The sequence below is a fragment of the Silene latifolia genome, chromosome 2 (assembly GCF_048544455.1).
Source record: "Silene latifolia isolate original U9 population chromosome 2, ASM4854445v1, whole genome shotgun sequence".
NCBI classification, from domain to species: domain Eukaryota; kingdom Viridiplantae; phylum Streptophyta; class Magnoliopsida; order Caryophyllales; family Caryophyllaceae; genus Silene; species Silene latifolia.
Window position 1 is genome coordinate 189525159 of NC_133527.1, and position 22326 is coordinate 189547484.

Consider the following 22326-nt stretch of genomic DNA (forward strand, 5'->3'; position numbering starts at 1 on the left):
ATCAGAGTTTCCATGATGTATTCGAAAAACATGTTTGCGATTAGCATTGGGAAAGTAAACAATTCAGTTAGCAAGTATTCCAGTAAAACAAGTCTTATAGATTTCTACGTATAAAAAAGATAAAGATACTTGAGATGTAACTGCAAGTCATGGCGAGCTTTGATAAGTAGCCCTAGTTTGTGAATCTGCATCTCTAGCATTTCCTTTCCCATATAATTGCTGATCGCCATTAGGAACCCAACGTAAACAAGGCCATGGCATTATCATGTGATTGAGGTCTCATTTAGAAAAACAAAATTATGAAGTCAAGGCAGAAATATTAAAACAACTAGTAAGCAAGATGCATGTATTGGTTTTGTGCACTACACTCTACCACCCACAGCTGTCTAACTAAAAAAAAAAAACCAACATTCCTGCATGATACAAAAAGTTTGTCCGATTTATGTTCCCACATGTCTGCCCATACTACAGGTGGGTATTATCTAAGTCCCACAGACTAGTGCCAAGGTGATGCTTAGAAAAGAAACAGGATTTGCAGCATAAATCCCATCTAAGCAGTCATTCTAGCACAGATGATTCTGCAATGCCTCAGTTGATGTCTAAAGATAACACCCATCCAAACCTGAATAATAAAATCTCAAATATTGAAAAGTTACGGCGATAGCCGACTAAAGGCTGAATCACCCAATTACCATTTACCTCACATCAACGCATAGGCACCATATAAACAGAGTTCACATGCTGAATTCTCATGTCCTTTTTATCTGGCTATCAGATTCATCCAATAGTAATGAAAACAAAATCATACGACTTTAAAGCAAGAAATTACTACATGAATGCTCGAGAAAAAATCATACCTTTTGAATAAATACAGTACCATACTCGATCGGTCACAATTCACAAGAGTGACAACATTACACCAGTGCTTGAAGAAGCTCATGTGTAAGGGAGTATATGTTTTTCTTAACCAATATTATAATGGAACTTAAAGGGAAAAAGGAAACAAAAGAAGCAAGATCATACAAGCAGAAGAATCTTACCTTGGAATACTTCATAATATAGATCCTTTTATGTAACCAGCTGATCTTCAAAATTCAGCATCTGTCTAACAATAAGATTATAAGAAATATGATAATTTAAACCATTTGGAACCTTGCACAGGACGGCTGTAATTGTCAAACACCCATTTGAGATGTACTAACAAAAATGGTAATGGGGCGACCCTTCGTAATCCGAAACAGATTCCACCAACTTTTTTTATGGGTGATTGAGGCAGATTTTTGTCACCTCCAGCACTCCACAGTACCGAATTGTCTTCCTCAAGCGCTAACTACTACTACCTCCATCCCATCAATATTGACCCATTTTTATTTTGATGGCCAAACAATGTCAATTTTAACAAATATTTTCTTGCAATATCAAATTGCTACAACTTTTCAGAAAAGATAACACGAGAATGACACTTTCACAAAAATCAACCGTATCAATTTTACACTGCATATCCACATATATAAGGAGAAATTAACAATCAAAGTTGACGTTGGTTGATCACCAAAGTCAGATGAAAACAAATAAATAGATGTTGTACTGGCTGATTGTTCAGCAACAGTTGCAGAATGTGTCGCATGCAGCTTAAATTTAGGAAAAGAAGCAATACAGATGAGAATTCTACATCAGAAAATACAATGCTAAAAGGGATGTGGAGCAAAACCAGGGCCTCTAGCCCTCTACTGCTTATCATAAGTTTAGACTTGATTCTGTCAGATTGAGAAATAACCGGTTCATAACTCAATTTAATTTTGACTTAACAAACAATAGCCAAAGCAAAGGAAGTATCCAGTAAAGCCAGGTAAAAGAACAGATTTTTTTACCGCAGACGCCCATAGAAAACTTTCAGTAGCAACTTGCACAGCAAAACAGACATACAAAGATATAAGCGTGACAAAGTGTGCTAGATCATTTACCCAAAAAAAATATATCACCTTTTTCATTGACATTTACGAATAACAAGAATTGCATATCAAAATCAAATTAACAACTTAATTCTATGGTGGTATGGTACCTTCAAACCGATTCACAGAGCTCTGAAAACCTTCTCTCTTTTATCCAAGTATTTTCTGTGTTCCAGGAGTAAACTCTACAAAAGCTCTCTTAACTAAAGTTTTTCTATGCTATCTACTCATCAGTTAGATACTCAAATAAAAGGTCATTGCTAATCCCCAGATTCACTCTATGTCTCCATTCACGGATATCGTCAATGCCACACATACCGGTAGCTGTTTCTACAATAACACGTGGGACTCCACAGCATTTCTTGGACAGTAACTTAGGGACGTCATTGAGCTGAGAAATGGGTCCAGAGTCTATTCCCGCTTCAATCATGAACAAGGCAAGTGCCTCTTCTTCATTAAGAGGATTGACTTGAACAGATTGAAAACTATTCAACAGTCTACAAGCTAAAGGGCAGCTAGTGGTAATCACAAGTTTACAGGAACTTCCTTCAGAAGAACGTGGAATCCCGATGTGTTCAAGGGAGAGATTTGCTTCAGAGACAGCATCTAAGAATATCACAGTCCTTCCACGACTTACGAGTGTCTCAGATAGTTTTTTCGCCCTTGCTGTTGTGTCATGAATGCTAGACAGATCGCATTTCACTGCCATGGCAATATAATCTTGTAAATCCTTGATGCTGCAAGGATGAGGGCATGTGACCCAGAAGACATAATCAAACATCTCACCAAAATTTAGTGCATAGTTATGCAGATGCTTCATCAAAGCGGTCTTACCAATTCCTTTTGCCCCCTGAATTGCAACCCTTTCAATGTTAGAATCCAATAATAGACACTGAAGATGCGTCTCTGAAGCCTTTTGACCAATCAACTTGTTGACTGGAATATGCTTACCGCGGCTTGGACCCTGAACAACTAATCCCTGACGTGAACCACACACCGAACATAAACAGTCCTTACACTTATGTGCAACCGTTGCACCAATACATCTTTGAACACCCACCTTCTTCCCCCAGACTCCCAGGTCACAATCTTCTACGCGGACCTGTCTTTTAGACTGAGGAAATCCTTCCTCATCCTCACGAGCTCGAGCACTCCAAGTGCCCAACTCAGAGACTCTTTTTCTCTTCTTGCATCTTCCAAATATCTCCACATACGAGGCATTTAAAAGCTCAGTTTTATTACTGAGTAAATCCTCATCTCGTGATTCTCCCCCACGTAAGATTGTTAAGAGCACGATTAATTTCCATAAGACGGCATTCGGCCTCATATCAGACGTTTCTGCAGGAGAACCAAACCAGTTGTTTATAATTTCATCAAAAGGAGGTGTTATAAGACCAATGCAGCAAAGAAGACAATAGAGCAGACGTGTCATAAAAATTGGAAGTCTTGCAATGAGATACATTATAGGATATGAACTTCGAAACAAATCTCCATATAAACAACCCAATCAGGAAAAAAAACAAGTTAAAATACTTATTTTAACAACACAAGTCAAATGTCAACCGCGATGGATTGTGAGGGGGATCGAGTGGCAGACACCAGCTGTTGTTACTCAAACAAAGGGGTGTGAAATAAAAATTGAGTGTAAATATCACAATCAAAAATACATAATTTTGTATCTAACCGCATAAAGGCGGGCACTATGAACAGGAGATGTTGTATGAGTCCTTACAGGCCCTAAATTATCAACCAGATCACCTAGCATGTTAAAAATTCGTCCAAGAGTTGCTCCACCAACTGGAACGCTTAGGAGAGCTCGTGTATCAATAACTTCCATTCCTCGCATTAGACCATCTGTAGCACTCATAAGTCATAGCTACAGATCTAACTCGATCATTTCTGGCCCAATAACTAGATTGGTAAAAAAAAAATAGGTGGATGACAAATTGGTAAAAAAACTTTGATACATGACAAATTGGTAAAAAAAACTTATCAGTACTCAATACTCAATCCAACAAAAATTAAAATATGACTACTGGCACAAAATCCCAATTAAGAAATTTACTTATAGTACTAAGTATTAAAGGTGCTACAACTTCATCAACGGTGAATTAGAGCATTTGGTTAGTACAAAATGTGGTATTTAATAGATGCATCGAAGATTAAGTTTGATCAATACATCAAGTGCAGCGCGTCTTGCTTCAAACGGTTGTTTCTCGTCTGAAACAACATGTTGTCATTTTACAATAAAATGTTGTTATTTTCTGATAACATGTTACCATTATTTTTCACCATCATTTTCAAGGTAAAAAATAACACCTCTACTGATAACATTTTGTGAATTAAATGGTTACATTCTCTTAAAAAATGACAACATTTTATGAACATACTTTTAACATATTCTAATCATACACTCTAATTGTATTTCACCCTCACTAATGAAAAGCCGTGATAATATTTCTCAATTAGTCAATTTATCATACTCAAGCATATTATATCAAAATTAAAGCACCTAAGCTAACTTATTTTAATCACAACGTCATCAAATCTTAACACATAATTCATATAATTCACTTCCCAATATTTTCTATATTCCCAGGTATAAAACAAGCAAATTTTATTTTTTTATCAAATAGTAGAAGATAATTACCTTACCTTAATCTAATTTATGCCAAAAAAAAAAAAATAACATTTTATTTATCATATTTTGGGATATATTTTGTTAGTCAAATGAGCTCCAATTCCAAGGACATTATCAAGATATAGGGCCAATAGTTCCTATTCCATTTTAACCCCTAGTCGAAGACATCTTTAACAGGACTAACCCCAAGAAAAAAGGAAATAAAGGATTACTCTTTAAAACCCAAGTAATATAATTCATGACATTGATTAGTAAAGAAAACAAGTTTGCAAAATAACAGTAATCTACTCAAAATTCCTAAAATAACCTAAAAAATTGACAATTCAGAATACAATAATGTTAAGATAAAAATAGAAAAGAGTAAAATAAACAAAAGGGTATTGTTGATTACCGATTTATCCTGGATCAAATAGTATTAGAAGATTAGAAGGTGGACAATAAATTGTTCATGGAGCCATGTATAAGAAGAAAAGTGAGTTTATTTGGTAACTATGGTAAGAAGACTGCAAGTTTATTTGATGATTATTAAAAGAGCTCTTTAAAGGGAAACGGGCCTACTAAAGTGGGACACAAATTATACAAGCAGTAGAAATTTACAGGAACCTTCGTTGAGAAGGGAAATCGCTATTGTATTCATCTTTTCAACATCAGAACGAATCTGTTATCTTATGAGTTACCGTATGACAGTTATTATTGTTATGGCTCTAAATTCATATTTTAAATCGTTTTTATTTCGTAAATTTTATCCTACAATCGAATGTTACTATTATATTTTATGGAGTTTATAAAGATGATATTCCATCTTTACTTTACCGAGGTGGAGCATAGACTTGCACCCTAACAATTCTCCCTACAAATCAAATTAAAGATCAACATTTTTACTCGTACCTTGGCCTTTACAGAGAACTTCCACACCTCCACACCGCACAACCCCAACCACTTTTTAGGCACCCCAAGCATCATCAAGTCTTGATAATTTCCCCTTAACCAACACACCATGACCAAGTCATGTCGTCACCACCTGATCAAGTGAGTGTCCTTACATGCTCTTGGTTATGCAGGCCAAATGTCTTGTTAACTTCCCCTTAACTCACACACCATGCTATCGGAATTGGATCTGCCACTTCAAAAGTCCTAAAACACGGCGGTCTTTGACACCAAACTTGAAAAGGACTCACCTAATCAATAGTTCTAATGCACAATGGTTTTTGTCCCACAAGGCCTTTGGCGCCTTCCATCACATCCATTTAGCTCTCTACCGGGCTTACTCAAGGTTCCACTTCGACCACTTATGAACTTGAGATTTGCAAACAGTTTGTGTTAGCGTGCAAACCCATATCCCACATCAGTAGAATAAAAATGGAAGATCATCTTTATAAGTGTTCAGAAAATATAATAGTACGAGGCTTTTGGGAAGTAGCCCAAGAGTAAATCCGTGAGAGCTTGGCCCAAAGCGGACAATATCGTACTATTATGGACGGTGGACGCCGGTGCAGCAGAGGCCCAACACAAGACATTTCACGCTTCCGCACAACAACTGGTATCAGTGTAATACCTCGTATTTATTTAAGTATAGCTAGACCGAATAAAGAACCCACTCGACCGAGTGTGGGACCGAGTACTCCAATACAGTGGAGCCTCCACTCGATCAAGTGGGCTTCCACTCGACCGAGTGCCGGTCGAGTGAGTTTTATACGGGAAATGTTTGGTGAGATATCGCTTTCATAACCTTATCATTTCAGATTTCCTACACCAAAACCCCTCTCAAACATTATTCACCACTCTCTAAACTTCACCAACTTTTCTCTAAACTCTCCACCATCAAATCCTCTCAAGAACCCTAATTTCTCTAAAGGAGATTCTTGCCTCCTTAGCTTTTCTTCTTTCTTGCAAGTAGATCTACACTTCTTCTTCTCCTCTATTTTGTTTTAATAACTCCATTTAGTTAGTAGACTAATCCTTACTTAATTATGTGGTAAAAATTCAAAGGGGTTAAGTTAGTATGTTGTTATAGTAGATTGTAGTATTGATTATAATAATTAATATGTGTAGGAAGCTTCATTGAGGAGCATTTCTAGGGATTAGCTTGTGGAATTGTGGAGATAAGCTCAAGGTAGGGTTTCTCTACTTAGCTATGGTGTTATGAGTGTTTAATTGTGCATTTAATACCATTGATTACATTCATTTCATAGTGGTTGCATTATAACATGTTTTGGATAATTAGCGTTTGTCACATAATATGATCTCATGATGATTTTGGGAAGAGTAAGTATGGTGACTGATTCTAGTATTAATTATCTTGCATTATGACATGTTAAAAGCAATTAAAAGAAGAGAAAATGAATTAATGAAGTTATGAGCATGAATTGGTTGTTGTGTGAATTTAATGGCATACTTGTTTGGCTAATTGTTCTTGTTGCTGGTGAATTGTTGACATTGGAAATTGTTGAAGGATGTTGATGATGGTTTTGGAGACGGAAGGCGGTTGGAAAACCGTCTTCCGCTCAAGTCTCCCTTGGAGTTTTTCACTCCAAGGGAATGTGCACATTAGTACTTGGGTTATGGAAGGACTCATGCGGTGAGGAATGTCGTCTGGCAGGGGACTAGAGTCGCACTCGGGTCCGGTACCACGGACGTGTTCCAAGTACCTTAGTGGTGTTGGTGACGTCGTGGGCGTGTCCCGGTCACGGTTGGAGAAGATGAGTTTGGTGGATACTTGTCTTGTTTTCATACCTCATTAAATTAGTAAGTTAGTTGCATCTCTTGTTTATCATTGAACATTTATATCATTGGCTAACACTTGGGTTTGAATGTCTGTGATGATTTATATGGTGATTTCCGCCCATATGGGGAGCAGTGTCGACAGGTGCACATGTTTGAGTAGCCGGCTTGGGAGCGGTCTACCTCCTTGTCGCCACTTGTTCTTATTTAGTTTTTGACATTTAAACTCCTTTCGATTTGGTTGTACTATTGGGATGATTTTCATATCTCTTAACTTATGGTCACTTGACTTTACAACTTAACTATTTATAATGGTCACTTGACTTTACAACTTAACTATTTATATTATCTAAAGTACTTCTATACTTGTTGTTCGCACTACACTCTTGGGAAACCAAGGCTTGTGACACCTCCATATGATGGGAAGTGTCTAGAGGAAGGATCCCGACCTATGGGGGTGTTACAATCAGAGCCTAAGGTTCGACTTGGGCTAGACACGATGATGCATCAGTAGGCGCAATACTTGAAGTTGTACACTGTAAGGCAGGAAACTCCTAGCTCATGGTGAGTCCTTGAGCAAGCCCGATCCAGTGTTAAATGGATGAAAGGCGTCATAGGTTTTGTGGGGACAAAGACCATTTGTATCAGGTTGGGTACCACAGGTCTGGTAGGTCCTTTTCAGGTTGGATGCCAGTGACCGTTTGTGTTCTAGGATTTCTGAAGTGGCGGACCTGGTCTAGGGTATATTCGATGCAGAGGATGTTCGATATGCCTGTGTAGCAAATTCCCAAGAAGGGCACATGGACATGCAGGCTCAGGAGCATATGTGAGCACTCACTTGACCAGGCGGTGACATGTGGTGCAAGACATGACTCGTGGTAGCATGGTGTGTTGGCTAAGGGGAGATTATCAAGACTTGTGATGTTTCGGGTGTCTAAAAGTTGGGGTTGTAGAGTGGGGGAGTTCTTCATGGAAGTCAAGGTCTAAGTCAAGATGATGGTCTTTGGTTTGAGGGGAGGATTGTTAGGGTGCAAATTCATATCCTATATCGGTAGAATAAAGATGGAAGATCATATTTATAAGTGTCCATAAAATATAATAGTACGAGGCTTTTTGGGAAGGAACCCAATAGTAAATCCGTGAGCGCTTGGCCCAAAGCGGACAATATCATAGTATTGTGGATGGTGGACGCTGGTGTAGCAGAAGCCCAACACGAGATATTTCACGCTTCCGCACAACAGTCTGTCATATCGAACTCATGCTTTCATGACTCGCGAATTCTATCTGTTCCGCTCTGATAACGTCATGGAGCCTAGGCCCAAGTTGAATCTCAGGCTCTGATATCACTTGTGCGGAAGCGTCGATACCTCATTGTTAGACCCCTGCTGTGTCGGTGTCCACGGTCTATAATAGTACGATGTTGTCCGCTTAGGGCCAAACTCTAACGAATTTACTCTTAATCTCCTTCCCAAAAATCTCGTATTATTATATTTTGTGGATCTTATAAAGATAATCGTCCATCTTTTCAACATTGATATGAGACATGAGTTTGCACCGTAATAGTAACTGAGAGAATTATCAGATTCATAATAACTAAGCAAGTTTTATGCATTTCTAATAATCTATATATGGCATCAAAGTATTTGGAAGATTTCGACAACTGGAAAAACATGGTTGAAAGCAATCATTGATGTGAATTGTGACGAAGACCGATTAAAAATTTAATTCCTTTTATTATAACAACAATAACAAAACCAATATTATACTTAATTCCAAAATGTTTGTTATCATATCCCTTAAAGTTACTAAAGTACCCCTCAATACTCAACCTTTTTTTTTTTGAGGGACTCAATACTCAACCTTTTGAAATTATATAAACACGGAAATGAAAACATTCAAATACGTGGTAATTTACAATTTAGCAAGTCTTGCTATAGACGGATATATCCGTCTATAGGAAGAGACGGGTCAAATACCCTTAAAGTGGTGACATTTTTTGGTCCCACCACACAAGTTGTTGTTTGTCTTATGCGTAATGTGGTATGTTACTTGGCCCGTCTTTAATTATAGACGGATAGTTCCCGTCTATAATGAGATTTTGTGTTTACAATTATGCATTGGTGATGGGCTAGGTTGCACGGACACTCCTCATAACCGGTGTACCCGTGTCGGACACCCGTGTCGGACACGACACTCGTCGGACACACGTCAAAACGTGTCGGACACCTGTAAAGCCGTGTCTAACTTTCATCTTTTATTTGGGCACGTGTCCGACGCGTGTCCTTGGTATTTTGAGCCGTGTCCATGGTATTTGGACACACCTTCAAACGGAAAGTTGAATTTAAGGTAAATGACGTGAATTGTTATATGGTTGAATTTGGTGGGCAAATGATGTTCTTTAGACAAGTAATGAGATGTCGAAATAGATTGATTATAAGTTGGTTTTTGGTTTTAGAAATGAGAATAAGTTAAATTTAACATCAAATTTTACCTTCACTTATTTAAATTTAATATCAAATACTTTTTCAAAAATAAAATCACACATATATAACTACAAAATATATATTTTATTAAATTTAAATAACGTGTCCCGTGTCCTAAATTTCATGGGATGCCGTGTCACGTGTCCGTGTCGTATCCGTGTCCGTATCCGTGTCCGTGTCGGTGCTACCTAGGTGATGGGTGGTGAACTGGTGGAATGGTGGTCAGTGGTCAACGTTTTGTGTGAATGTCAGTATGTCACATCATGACATCAACCAATTAACAAAATTATGAAGCAAAAAGAGAGGCATAAATGCGTAATGGACTAATGGCAAATGGCAATCCCTTAAAAGAAGAAAAAAAGGGTGGATACTAGTTTACTACTTTTACTACTTATTACGAAGTACTAGTTACTAGTAAGTTGAGTAAGTTTGAGAAAAAAAAAGGGTGGATACTAGTATACTACTAGTAAGTTGAGTAAGTTTGAAAAAAAAGGTGGATACTAGTAAGTAATTGTAAGCCGTGTCTACTTAGACTGTCTAAGAGCGAGTTCAATGGTTTAGTTTAATGATTTACTTGCAATTGGAGATGATCATTCTTCTATATACTAAGAGAATAAATCTATCCACAATTTCCCCCAAAACATTCACCCATGCCTACTATGAGACAATCCTTTTTTATATTACAATTAGTCTTGCTGAAGACGGGTCGGAACAAGTGACGGGTAATGTCACTCACAAAACGGATAGAGGGGACAAGGTGGGGCCGAGCACCTCCATGTGCTTCCCTCTCTCCTCTATTTGGGTCATTTGTGAGAGAAAATAGTATCCGTCACTCCAAAGTAACGGCTACGTGCCGTCACAAATGAGATTTTGTGTTTATATTAAGAGTAAAGTTTGTTATAAAACGATTTTACAATAAAAAATGATAAAACAATATCACGTACGTATATTTTGATTTCTTTATCTTAGAATAACAAGTCTTGCTGCCCGTAAGGGTGGAGTTTAATGGTTAAAACTTGGGTGAAATTCTCAGGAGACCCGGGATCAAGCCTCCTCAAGAGCAAAATCTTGTAGAGCATTCTTGGCCTAAGGCCATGCTTAATAGACTTCGAGCTTGTTGGGTGGCTTACCTCGTATACGTGGTTTGCATGTTATCACGTACACCCGAATGTTTACCCAATGCGCACCGAAGATAACGGCCGCGGTTTCCCTCGTTGCAAAAAAAAAAATCTTGCTTAAGACGGACACGATTCGTGTTAAGCTAAAAACAGGTCCAAATACTACCACACGGTGGTAATAAAAACATTTTTTGTCATTTCCTAGGCAACTTGCCATGTGATTTGGTATGTGTTTGTCCATTCTTAAATATAAGACGAATAATGCCCTTCTTAAGTGAGAATTTGTGATCGTAGAAAGGTGATAATTGGTGGAATTTATATTTAAGAGAGTTTTGTAGATAAAATATCATTTAATTTTACAATAACACCTTGTAAAACGGTTTTATTTAAAAATTATTATTATATTAAATGGCCGGTTCACAATGTAAAATCGTCTTTTTATACTCCCTCCGTCCCGGTCATTTGTTTATCTATTTCATTTTGAGATTCATTTATTTATCTTTCTATATTAAGAAAGTTGTTCATAGATAATTTGTTCATATACATCGATTATGGTCAACCTGTCATCTACTCCCTCTGTCCTAGTTATTTATTTACCTTTGATTTTCCTACAAGTACCAAGGAAATAAGAGGTATTGAATGACAAGTGGACCAAATTGATGGTCGAGATCAAATTGCATATAAAAAAACCCAAGATAGGAAGTTAAACAATTGAATGAAACACCCAAATGACCGAAATGGAAAGAGTACTGATAAGTGATAACAACCACTACAAATGATTATTACTCTATTATTAATCTTGTGGCAAAAATAAAGCTAAACAAAGGATCGACGAAGGAAAGTATATGGTTGGCATAAAGTTTGTTTATCGAAATCGGTTGGTGGATTGAGAATAAAATCTTCTGAAACAGCTAATAAAGCTCTTCAAATGAAACTTGTATGAAAAATTCTTATGGATAAGGAAAGTAAATGGGTCAGAGTGATAACTACAAAATACTTGAGAAATTGTTCACTCTTTGATCATATGCCTAATTCAGTCTCTTATTGGCAATGAAGTAAACTTACGAGTCTTCGGACTATATTTAGAAAAGGACTGAGATGACAAATAGGTAATGGTAACAAGATTAAGTTTTGGTCTGATAATTGGATTTTCTCACACCCACTTACCAGCAGTATGGTTGATGATGATAGTAGTTGTGATCTTAATCTTTTGGTTAAAGATTTCATAACCTCTAACAAACAATGAGATGTTTGTAAATTATCCAATTTAATGAATAACGATATTGTGAATCAGTTTACTAACATTCCACTGCCACATAATGATATTCCAGATACCCTCGTTTGGGGGCTATCCGTGGATGGAAGTTTATCTACCAAAACAGCAACTTGGTTAGCGCAAGGTTTGTTCAATCAAGCTCTTGACAAGTGTGAATTTCAGTGGATTTGAAAATTGAATAATATTCCTCCAAAGTTGAATTTTTTTATTTGGAAAGCCTGTTTTGATTGTCTCGCAACAAAAGGTAGGCTTCTCAAGGTTATAATAATGTCCCACCTCATTGTGTTTTGTGCAACCATCTTATTGAAAACAAAGATCATTTCTTTTACGAATGTCTCTTGATTAAGTCTGTTATCCAAGACATGAACATTATTAGTTTCAACAATTTTTTGTCAAATTATGATAATATTGCAAATCAATGGTTTATAATGAAACTTAATTATCTCAAATACTTAATTCCAAAAGATGATTTCATTAAGATTATTTTTATTTGGTGGAATGCATGGTTTTATAGAAATGACATTATCTTTAATAATCCCTCTGTTTTTTAATATATGACTTTTTCATATTTCGAGACACTTCCTTTTATTTTCAACTAGGTAGTATCACGCGCTTCGCGCGGTCTGTTTTAAAATTTATTATTATAATTGAAGAAAAATAACATAATTTATATATGACCTTTAATATTTTAAATTATAAATGAAAATAAATCAATTTTTCTCAAATTTAATTTTTTAGGTTTAACTTCAATGTTTTAAAATAAATTATTTACCATTTTAAATAAAACTAATAAGTGATAATTAATTATGCATGATCAATGTTTATAAATTATTCTGTGACTGATCAAATATCATATTAATTAAAATAAAATTTATTCGAATAATGCAACAATCAACATTAAGTTCTCAAATTTAATCATTTCACTATACGTTATGTTCCAAATCAATTAATATTTTTTCAAAATAATGTGAATATAATTTTATGTAATTTTTAATTTTTTTTATGTATAATGTGTGATATTTATATATCAAACATATAGATGTCAAACTCAACTTATTCAAATGTTTTCATTGTGTCTTACATGTGTTATGTGTCAAACATATCTATAATAATTGCATCTTTTGTATTTTTAAACAATTATATATAAATGATGTTTAAGAGTTTACCTGTAAATAAAATAGGTTAAACTTTCTTAAATAATATTTTTTGAGGTTTAAGTTCAAAGTATATATTTAGAAGATGACATATAAATATTTAACTAAAAGTCATAATCAATATTTATACTTGACGTATACATATTTTAATTAAAGATATTAAAGAAAAAAATAACGCCTTTTCTACTTTTTCATGTCGTTTATAATATTATATTACTTCCTCCATAGCACACCAAAGGTAACGCATGTGAAAATGAAGTATTTAAGAAAAGGTGGAAAAAGTAAGGGTAAAGAGGGATAAAATAGGTGAGTATGTAATTGTGGGTTGGTAGGTGAGATATGTAATGACATTTTGTGTAAATATCAAATGGGTATAACGATAACTTGGTAATGTTGTGGGCCAAATAAGAAATGTTACCTTTGGTGTGGTACGCCTGTTTATAGTAAGTGTTACCTTTGGTGTGGTTCGGGGGAGTATTTTATAATCATTACTTTTGTTTTGATTATTTAAATGAATTCGCGATCACTGTGTACATACATACTCGTTATCACACTATTTAACCCTATCAAAATCTCACATATATTTGTTTTTCGTAATATTTTTTTTGTTCATTCCCACATAAAAACTTATCTTTTAGTAGTTTTTTTAAGTTATGTTTTTAAGAAATACAATAACTCTTCCAAATATATTTTTCTTAGGATTTAATGATTGAAGTTTTATAACTTTCTCAAAATGTCGTTTTACATAAATATAAAACATTATGAGACACTCACTTTAATCATCTCTATCAATAAAAATATTTCAATAAATATAATGAAAATTATACTCAATTTGAAGCATTTTTCGCAATTAACGTAATTATTTACGTTTTAGAATTTATATCAAAATAATTTTTTAATAAACTTAGTATCAAATCACCATAATTATTTCATTTAATTTTATAATAAAATTTATTAAATTATAATTAATATTTTGCTGAGATTTATACAATATTTATTATGTTTATATTTAATGTTCAGTAATTAATACTTGTATTTAATGCTGGGTTGACACGTGGCGCATCCACAACGCTTCAACCCAGGTTTATATATATTTATATAAGATATCTCTTAAAATGTAAGAATAAATATTATGATATGTATACTCATATGAAAGAGTTTTTAATAAGGAATTTAATGGTATCATTTTTATATTTTTTGAACAAATATATTTTTGTAAATATTAAAGTCAAAGGCTTACCTCGTAAATGCAAAACGTCATATATAAAAGATTGGAGGGAGTAATGTTCATATTAATATCAGCAAAATTATTAGTTTATATAATAATACTAGCACTAAAACCTGAAATGTGACTAGACATAAGGATTTCAACAATCTCGAGAAAGACGAGTCAGCTAAAAATACTTCTAATAAGGAAGAAATCTGGTGGGAGAAACCTAGAAATGGTTTCCTAAAACTAAATTTTGACGAATCAAGAATATAAGGCAATAAAGTTACTTTAGGATATCCTATAAAAGATCATAATGGTAATATGGTTTTGTTGGGAGGAAAAAAATGTGGATACAATAGTATTCTTGTTGCGGCAGCTCTCGCTTTAAAATAAGACATTTTAGCAACTAAATACTTAAGAATCTCAAAGTTAATCGTGGAGGGTGATAACTTATGTGTTATTTAACTCAATCCGTATTATTTAACAAATTCCTTAGGAAATTTTGATATTGTCAAAGATGTGAAATTAGACTTTCAATTTTTCGATGAAGTGAATTAAACATTGTTTTCGTGAAATCAACAAGATTGCTGATTTCCTGGCTTCTATTAGACATTCTTATCCAACCCTTTCGAGATGATTTGAAAGCCAGTGATTTTAACTTCCCTATATTATTCAAAAAGATGAGATAGGTTAGTCTCATCACCACTGAATTAAATATTGAAAAAACGGACGATCTCGGCATGTATTTGGGGATGCCGACGATCAATGGACGTGTCACCAAGGATACTTTCGAATTCATCGCGCAAAAAGTAGACAAAAGGCTCTCTGGTTGGAAGGCTAAAAACCTTTCTCTTGCGGGTAGAGTTACCTTAATTCAGTCGACTTTGTCGGCCATTCCGGCCTATGCTATGCAAACTGCTAAACTGCCCCGAGCTTTATGCGATGATCTTGATAAAAAGACACGTCGTTTCCTATGGGGAGGTGATCAGGATAAGCGGGGATTGAGCCTTGTTTCATGGGATATGGACACTAATGAGAAAGTTAATGGGGGTTTGGGACTCCGTTCAATGCGACAAGCTAACGTGGCCTTCATGGCCAAGCTTGGTTGGAGGCTATTAACGGAACCAAATGCACTGTGGGCTAGAGTTCTACGCCACAAATATTGCAAAGATAGGGCTGACTTTCAAATGTTCAAGACAAAACAGGTGAGCTCAAATACATGGAAGGGTATTGTTGAAGCAGTTAACGTGTTGAAGAAAGGAGTGGGCTCGGATGTTGGCAATGGACTGAACACGGATTTTTGGAGACAAAGGTGGGCTACGGAGATACCTCTTGAACAGCTTGCATTGGCTCCTATTCCACCTCAGTTAATTGATTTCAAGGTAGCTGACATGTGGGAAGAAGACTCGGGGTGGAAGTGGGAGTTGTTTGCTGAATTTTTCTCGAATGAAATTCTGCAAACCATAGCATCCTATGAGATTACCTCTGGTGAAGACAATGTGGATAATATATTCTGGGCTGAAACAACGCCGGGGTATTTCTCAATCAAATCGGCCATTAATGTAATTCGGGGGACACAGGTGAATGAAAGTGATCCGTCGTGGAAACTTCCTTGGAAGACTTGGGCTCCTCAAAAAATGTGCCTATTTCTCTGGCTTGTAATGCATGACAGAATTATGACGAATGTGAATCGAGCTCGTAGGGGCTTTACGGCTGATGCTCTATGCGGGGATTGCAGGAATTTCGAGGAATCATCCCTGCATCTTTTACGGGACTGCAATGCTGCAAAGAAGGTATGGAGCCTATTACCTTTTTCAAAAATAGACCATTTAATGGACATTGTGGATACTAGGGAATGGGTGGTTAGGAATTTATCCGTCAGAAATAATGCGGAGTTGGATTCATGGCCAACTCTGTTTTCCGTGATTGTTTGGTGGATTTGGAGATGGAGAAACTGTCGAGCTTTTGGAAGGAGTGAAATAATACCGCGGAATACATATTCATTTTTGATGGAACGTTTCTGGGAAATTAAGATGGCTCGGGAGTCACTGGATGTTAATATTCGATCGAAGGAGATGCGGTATAAACAAATTTTTCGATGGATTGCACCTCCTGTGAATTGGATTGCTTTGAATATTGATGGTGCATCCAAAGGCAATCCGGGCTTGGCTGGTGCAGGAGGGATATTTCGGGATTCGTCAGGACAGATGTTGGTAGCTTACTCGGAGAAACTCGGCATCGCTTCAGTTACAAGAGCGGAGCTCATGGCTCTCAAACGTGGTTTGGTTATTGCTATGGAGCGGAATTATACTCGGTTAATTATTCAAACTGATTCTCAAGTAGTCGATCATTTTATGAATCATGAGCAAGAACATTCATCGACACATTCTCATTTGATTGGGATATGCAAGTCTTTTGTGCAAGATACGGGAATACAGGTGCAAATTCAACATATTTACCGGGAAGCAAACATGTGTGCGGATGCAATGGCCAACCATGGCGTGGGGCAAGGGCAGAGAGTGCTAATCTGGGAAGTGTCGGACATGTCGGCACAATTGTTTCAGTTGATTCAAGAGGATATGGGAGGCGTTGCTAGACCTCGTTATGTTCCGTTTTATGCCTTTTAGTTTTGTATTAATTTGGACTTCTTTCTATTTGGGGTAATCCCGCTTCTTTACACCAAAAAAAAAACTTTAAAAAAAAAAATATATAATCGACGAAGGGCAATTTGTGACAAGTAAAACTAAGCTCATGAATAGGGATGTCAACTTCACCCGCACCCGATCAAAAACCGATCCATCCGATTTTAAAACACGGATGGAAACCCGACTTAAATGGATGATGGATGGATGACGGATGGAACGGATGACAGATGATGGATGGGTTGGATGAAGAAAATTCACCCGCCATCCATCCATCACCCGATTTAATTACTTTTTATTTAATTTTTTTAACATCTAATACATTATTAAGATCCAAAATATTCAAATATTCAAATTTTTCTATTCTCAAAATATATATTTTGTGAAACTACCCATTAGAAAGTTAAACTAAAATAATTATCTAACATTTTTTTGGTATAGAAATAAAAAAATCATCACTTTTTGTAACTTGAAACCTATAAATACACAACATCCATTTATCACCCGATCCACCCGTTTCATCCATGGATGATGGATGGATGGATGACGGATGATAGGTTTCACGGATGACGGACGGGTTGGATGAAATTTTAAAAAGACGGATGGATAACGGATGAGGCTCCACCCAACCCGAACCCAATCCATAAACATCCCTACTCATGAATGACCACGTAAGTTAGTTACCATACTAAAATGCGGCAAAGTTGGTAAGTAAAGGAATTTCCCATTTTCCCACTTTCCTCGAAATTTCCGTGTGTAGGTTCCCATTCTTGAGCCTCAGCCTCACGCCCTCACCTCCTTTATAAATACTAGTTTTTAGGCCCGGCGTTGCTCGGGCTTCAATGTCTTAAATTTTTTCGGAACAATATTTTATTAAAATGAGCGGATATTTTGTTAAAATTGAGCATTAGTAATGGTGTGATAAACTTTACTAAAAATTGATGGTATATACATGTAAAGGTATCATACATGTAAATTAGCAAAAAAAGTAAAAAAAAAAAAAAAAAAAAAAAAAGGTATCATACATATAAATTAGCAAAAAAAGTTGTTGTCGTGCCTGAGCTAGGCGTTCCTTAAGATGATGTTTAACCAAAAAAGTACTCCGTAGTTCTTTATGCGATAGTAATGATCCTCTTGACATATGGTTGTGGAAAATCTACTTTGCACCCGAGTACAATTATATTCGTTTTACAAAGAAGGATATTTCCTACGGTGAATGTACATTGAACTTACCTGAAAATAAGTGAATTGCAGTAAAATAGGCAGTGCACTCGGTAAGGAACTCGTAAACAAAAAAACACACCAAAAATTAAGCTCGGCGATCACACTATAACGACGACAAATGAAGTCAGAAATCAAACAAAATAAACTCGTCAACATACAATGTAATCTTTGTACAAACAGAAACATATATCATGGAAAGAACGTTAAGACAGTATTTGTATCAGGTAAATGATACAACTTTTATAAGCGAGACACACTATGCTATTAACGCGATAGCCAACTCTTATAAGCGACCCGAAAAGACAGTCAAAGAATTATTCTTGTATCATGTAAAGACTGCTTATTCAGATGCTATTTGTACAATCATACACATACATCCATTACATCTCTAAAATGCAATTTTGTTACATCACGTTGTTTAGCGTATCTTCTAATCTAAGCGTCTGGCATAACGTGAACATTAAACTCTAGAGGCGTCTTCTGTGTTTCTTCGTGTGGAAGCAAATCATGTTCGATCTCCTGGGAAGTATATGTCATTGTCGGAAGAATATGGCGACTTCCATATCGACGAACTAAACAATTTGCATTAAAGTTGTGAGTTCTCATATCTCGATCTGTTCCAATAAAGGTAGCAGGAAGCACGATAGAGTGAAGGGGGGCGGCTGGCCTTTGTGTTCTGTCCGGCATTGTTTCAATGCGTATTTCTGCAAACTTTATTTAAGCGACGTATATCAAAAATTTAATTGTTGGGAAATTTAGAGACACAAATTATGACTCTGAAAAATATGCTACTCTTGCAAAATCAAAGTGCTATTTATTGGAAACTGAGGACAGTTATATGTACCTAGTTTCTGCCGTCATCTTTCAAGTGTTATTTGTTATGGGTAAAATAGCTCAGAACTACAGGATGGTCATAGATGTTGATAATTAATTACATCAGTTCAGCAAAAGTAATTTTGGTTTACCTTAGCAAGGGAATCTGCTCTATAATATTTACACCTTTGGGTTTGCCCTCAATATTCATGTTAGGGATAAAATCAGCAAAATCTTTATTTTCCAAGCTACCTAACAATTTTTTTTAGAGCTTCAATGTCTTTCTATGACTTCACGCTTCTTGGGAGGATACAAATTCAGGTGAAAAGAGTCACAGTCTACAATGACCGCCACTTAAACCACCTATATTATAATGTATCGCAGAAGTACTAATTCGATATCAATGAATGAAGAAGGTTCTTTGAACAACTTATATTTCAGAAAAGCAACCATCATATATGAGTAATAGAATGATTTTGAAAAGGGAAAAAAGGTTACCTCGAGGAGCTATTAAAGGTTTTTTTTGCTAGCGTAAGAATTTCTTTATAAACAACATTTCTTATATACTTTTTGCTAGGATATATTTCGGATGGCTTTATAAGTATAACCGATTTTGTTGTTTTAGAACGTGATAGAGCAACATAATTGCTTTCTCCTGTAGTACGAATCTCTTAGTGTTTCTCTTAATTCCATTTTTCTCTTTTCTGATAAATTCGCAGACCATTTTCTCATATTCTAAAAGCTAATAGAGCAGTAACAATGTAAGGTAAAACATAATTGCAAGATAGATATGCTTGTAAAATACAGTAGTAACTAATAATAGAACGCACTCGACATTATACGGAGTATCTAATTCATTAAAATAATACTATTCAGTTTTAGTTATACATATTAGAAAAGCAACATATATTAATAAAATGTTAAGCTGAAGCAAATACCTGTAATCCGCTTTCAGAGAATAAAAATCACTTTCACCGGAAGAAAGTCTTAGGTAACAGAGACACCACCAACCTGTGAGCAAACTGATCTGAAAAGAAGAGTAAAAATGAACAAAATTAAATGTATTTGTTGAGGTCAAACTGAACTAAGTTTAATCAACTTACAAAAGTTGAAATAACAAAAGTTTATGGCCTAAAGGCAGTCATAGGTTTGTATAATGTCAACGAATACAAAATTTCCTGCAACAACTATGATAATACAGTCCGATAATAGTGGTTTGGTAGTCTTATACTCGTATGAAATATAAGACCATTGGACAACAATTTTACACAAGATACAGTATAAAATTTGTGAATTTGGTTGTGAACCAGTATGGAAAGAAAGTTGTTTATTAAGAATGTAAAGAAGTGAAAGGAACTGCAACAATAATAGAGTAAAAACAACGCAGCACACGTTGAACAATTTTGTAACCGTAAAGGAAATTATAAAGGGGGAGCAGAACTTAAAAGTTTTTGACTGTAAAATGAAAGGAATGGATGCAATATTTCAGCAGAAATACCTTCCAAAGTAACATGGCAAGAACAACTATTACGAGTGGTCTGCTAAAAGAGAACACAATTTGTGATTTAATACTATGTGCCACTTATTGTTTTACTAAAGGTAAACAAATGATTATGACGGAGCAAGAAAGCAAACTGAAGATCATAGATGTAACAATGAAATTAAAATGAAAACGTCTTTGAGGAAAAGCATCAAACATATGATGTGCATCAAAATAAGATACTATATATTGTATTATAAAACACAAACTACCATCGCAAAATCAGAAATAAGGCTGAAAATCAGATGGCAACAACGTTCCAAATCAAAACCAGAGCACAACAATAGAGAGTAAGCATGTTACAAGTTGATGGCTGTGATTCTAAAGTTATAATAAGGCAATAAAACAGAGAGTCTCAGCATGCATATTAGGTATACCGTATACACAGAATGTCCTAATACCAGTTTTATGGATGATAATTTCACTGGAAAGACAATAAATTTTGATGTTAATCACTTATCAGCTGACAGGAGTATAGTCTGAGATGAGAAAATGAGAAAGATGGAGAAAGAAATGCGTTGTTAGTAGAACATAAGTAGTGACCTGCAATTTCGAATTACGCAAACAAACAATATTAATTGACTTGACACATTAAAATCCATCTGTAATCAACAGGCTATCATCGAAATAAATAATCAAAGTCTCATTCAAACATTAAATTAAATAGTAAAGAATTGTACAACGGAAAATGAAATCTAAGTGAAACCTGTTAACTAAAATATAAACCACCATAATTTAAAAGAGAAAAAGGCAAAGCATAAGAACGAGAGAGACAAAACTACCTTGAACAATTCGTACTGGGTTGTTTGCAAAGTAGGTCTGATTTGGGTTAATGATAGCACAACTACACATACAATTGATCAACGGCGAGCTGACGAAATAATGACTCAGAAAGCTTTTTTAAGAGATAGGTTTGGAGGCGCAGTGAAGTAGAAAGGTTGTGTCTTTCTTTATCTCTCAATAAATAAACAGTAAATAGAGTGTAGTAGATAAGAAGAGAAAAAATGAAGTGGCAATAGGAGGAGCAGGTGTCAGATTTAGAAAATGACACAATTAAAGGGAATAATGGTCTTAAATAGAAGAAAATGAGGGGTAGCAGTATAAAAGGCAGGGGCATGATAGTCCTACCGAAAATTACGCAGGATGCATCTCGCTCTTTTTAGGTATTAGGAAACAAAAAAAAACAAAAAAGTAAGAATTAATTCATCACCATCTCGGGGCATCTCATACGGTAAATTATATCCTACTCCCAAGAGTAGGAAGTAGGATACTCCTCTTAGGTAGTTATTGAAGAAAAAAATAATAAAAATAAATAAATAAAGAATAACAAAAATAACTACCCACTATATTAATATGTTACCAACTTACCACTTCAATTAAACTTCAACCCCTTTAAAATACATAACAAAAACTCTGTCGTTAGTTTATTACTACACAAATTCATAAATTGCATATTTTTTTGGCAGAATTAAATTGGATTATGTACTTTGTTATGGTCTCAATTGGTTTGAGCAAGTCTGTAAATGGAGATACCGACATTCACAAAGTATAA

The 22326-nt window shown here is 35.4% G+C and overlaps 1 protein-coding gene and 1 long non-coding RNA gene across 4 annotated transcripts; both read right to left on the reverse strand.

Moving 5' to 3' along the window:
- Nucleotides 1-1936: 1936 nt before the first annotated feature.
- Nucleotides 1937-5166, reverse strand: LOC141643971 (disease resistance protein UNI-like). Of its 2 annotated transcripts, none has more exons than XM_074453379.1 (2): nt 4985-5166; nt 1937-3290 (listed from the first exon to the last, which is right to left on the reverse strand). In XM_074453379.1, exon 2 carries the CDS (start codon nt 3277-3279, stop codon nt 2176-2178), a length of 1104 nt encoding a protein of 367 aa, XP_074309480.1. In that variant the 5' UTR covers nt 3280-3290; nt 4985-5166; the 3' UTR covers nt 1937-2175. The 2 variants fall into 2 exon arrangements, with proteins under 2 accessions (XP_074309480.1, XP_074309481.1); XM_074453380.1 differs by lacking the exon at nt 4985-5166 and adding an exon at nt 3685-4648.
- Nucleotides 5167-18548: 13382 nt separating this feature from the next.
- LOC141643972 (uncharacterized) lies at nt 18549-21840 on the reverse strand. 2 transcript variants are annotated; one of them, XR_012543810.1, is made up of 4 exons: nt 21557-21840; nt 21231-21317; nt 20173-20261; nt 18549-19132 (listed from the first exon to the last, which is right to left on the reverse strand). It is a non-coding gene; the product is annotated as an uncharacterized LOC141643972 (long non-coding RNA). The 2 variants fall into 2 exon arrangements; XR_012543811.1 differs by lacking the exon at nt 21231-21317 and having other exon boundaries at nt 21557-21747.
- Between the last annotated feature and the right edge of the window lie 486 nt (nt 21841-22326).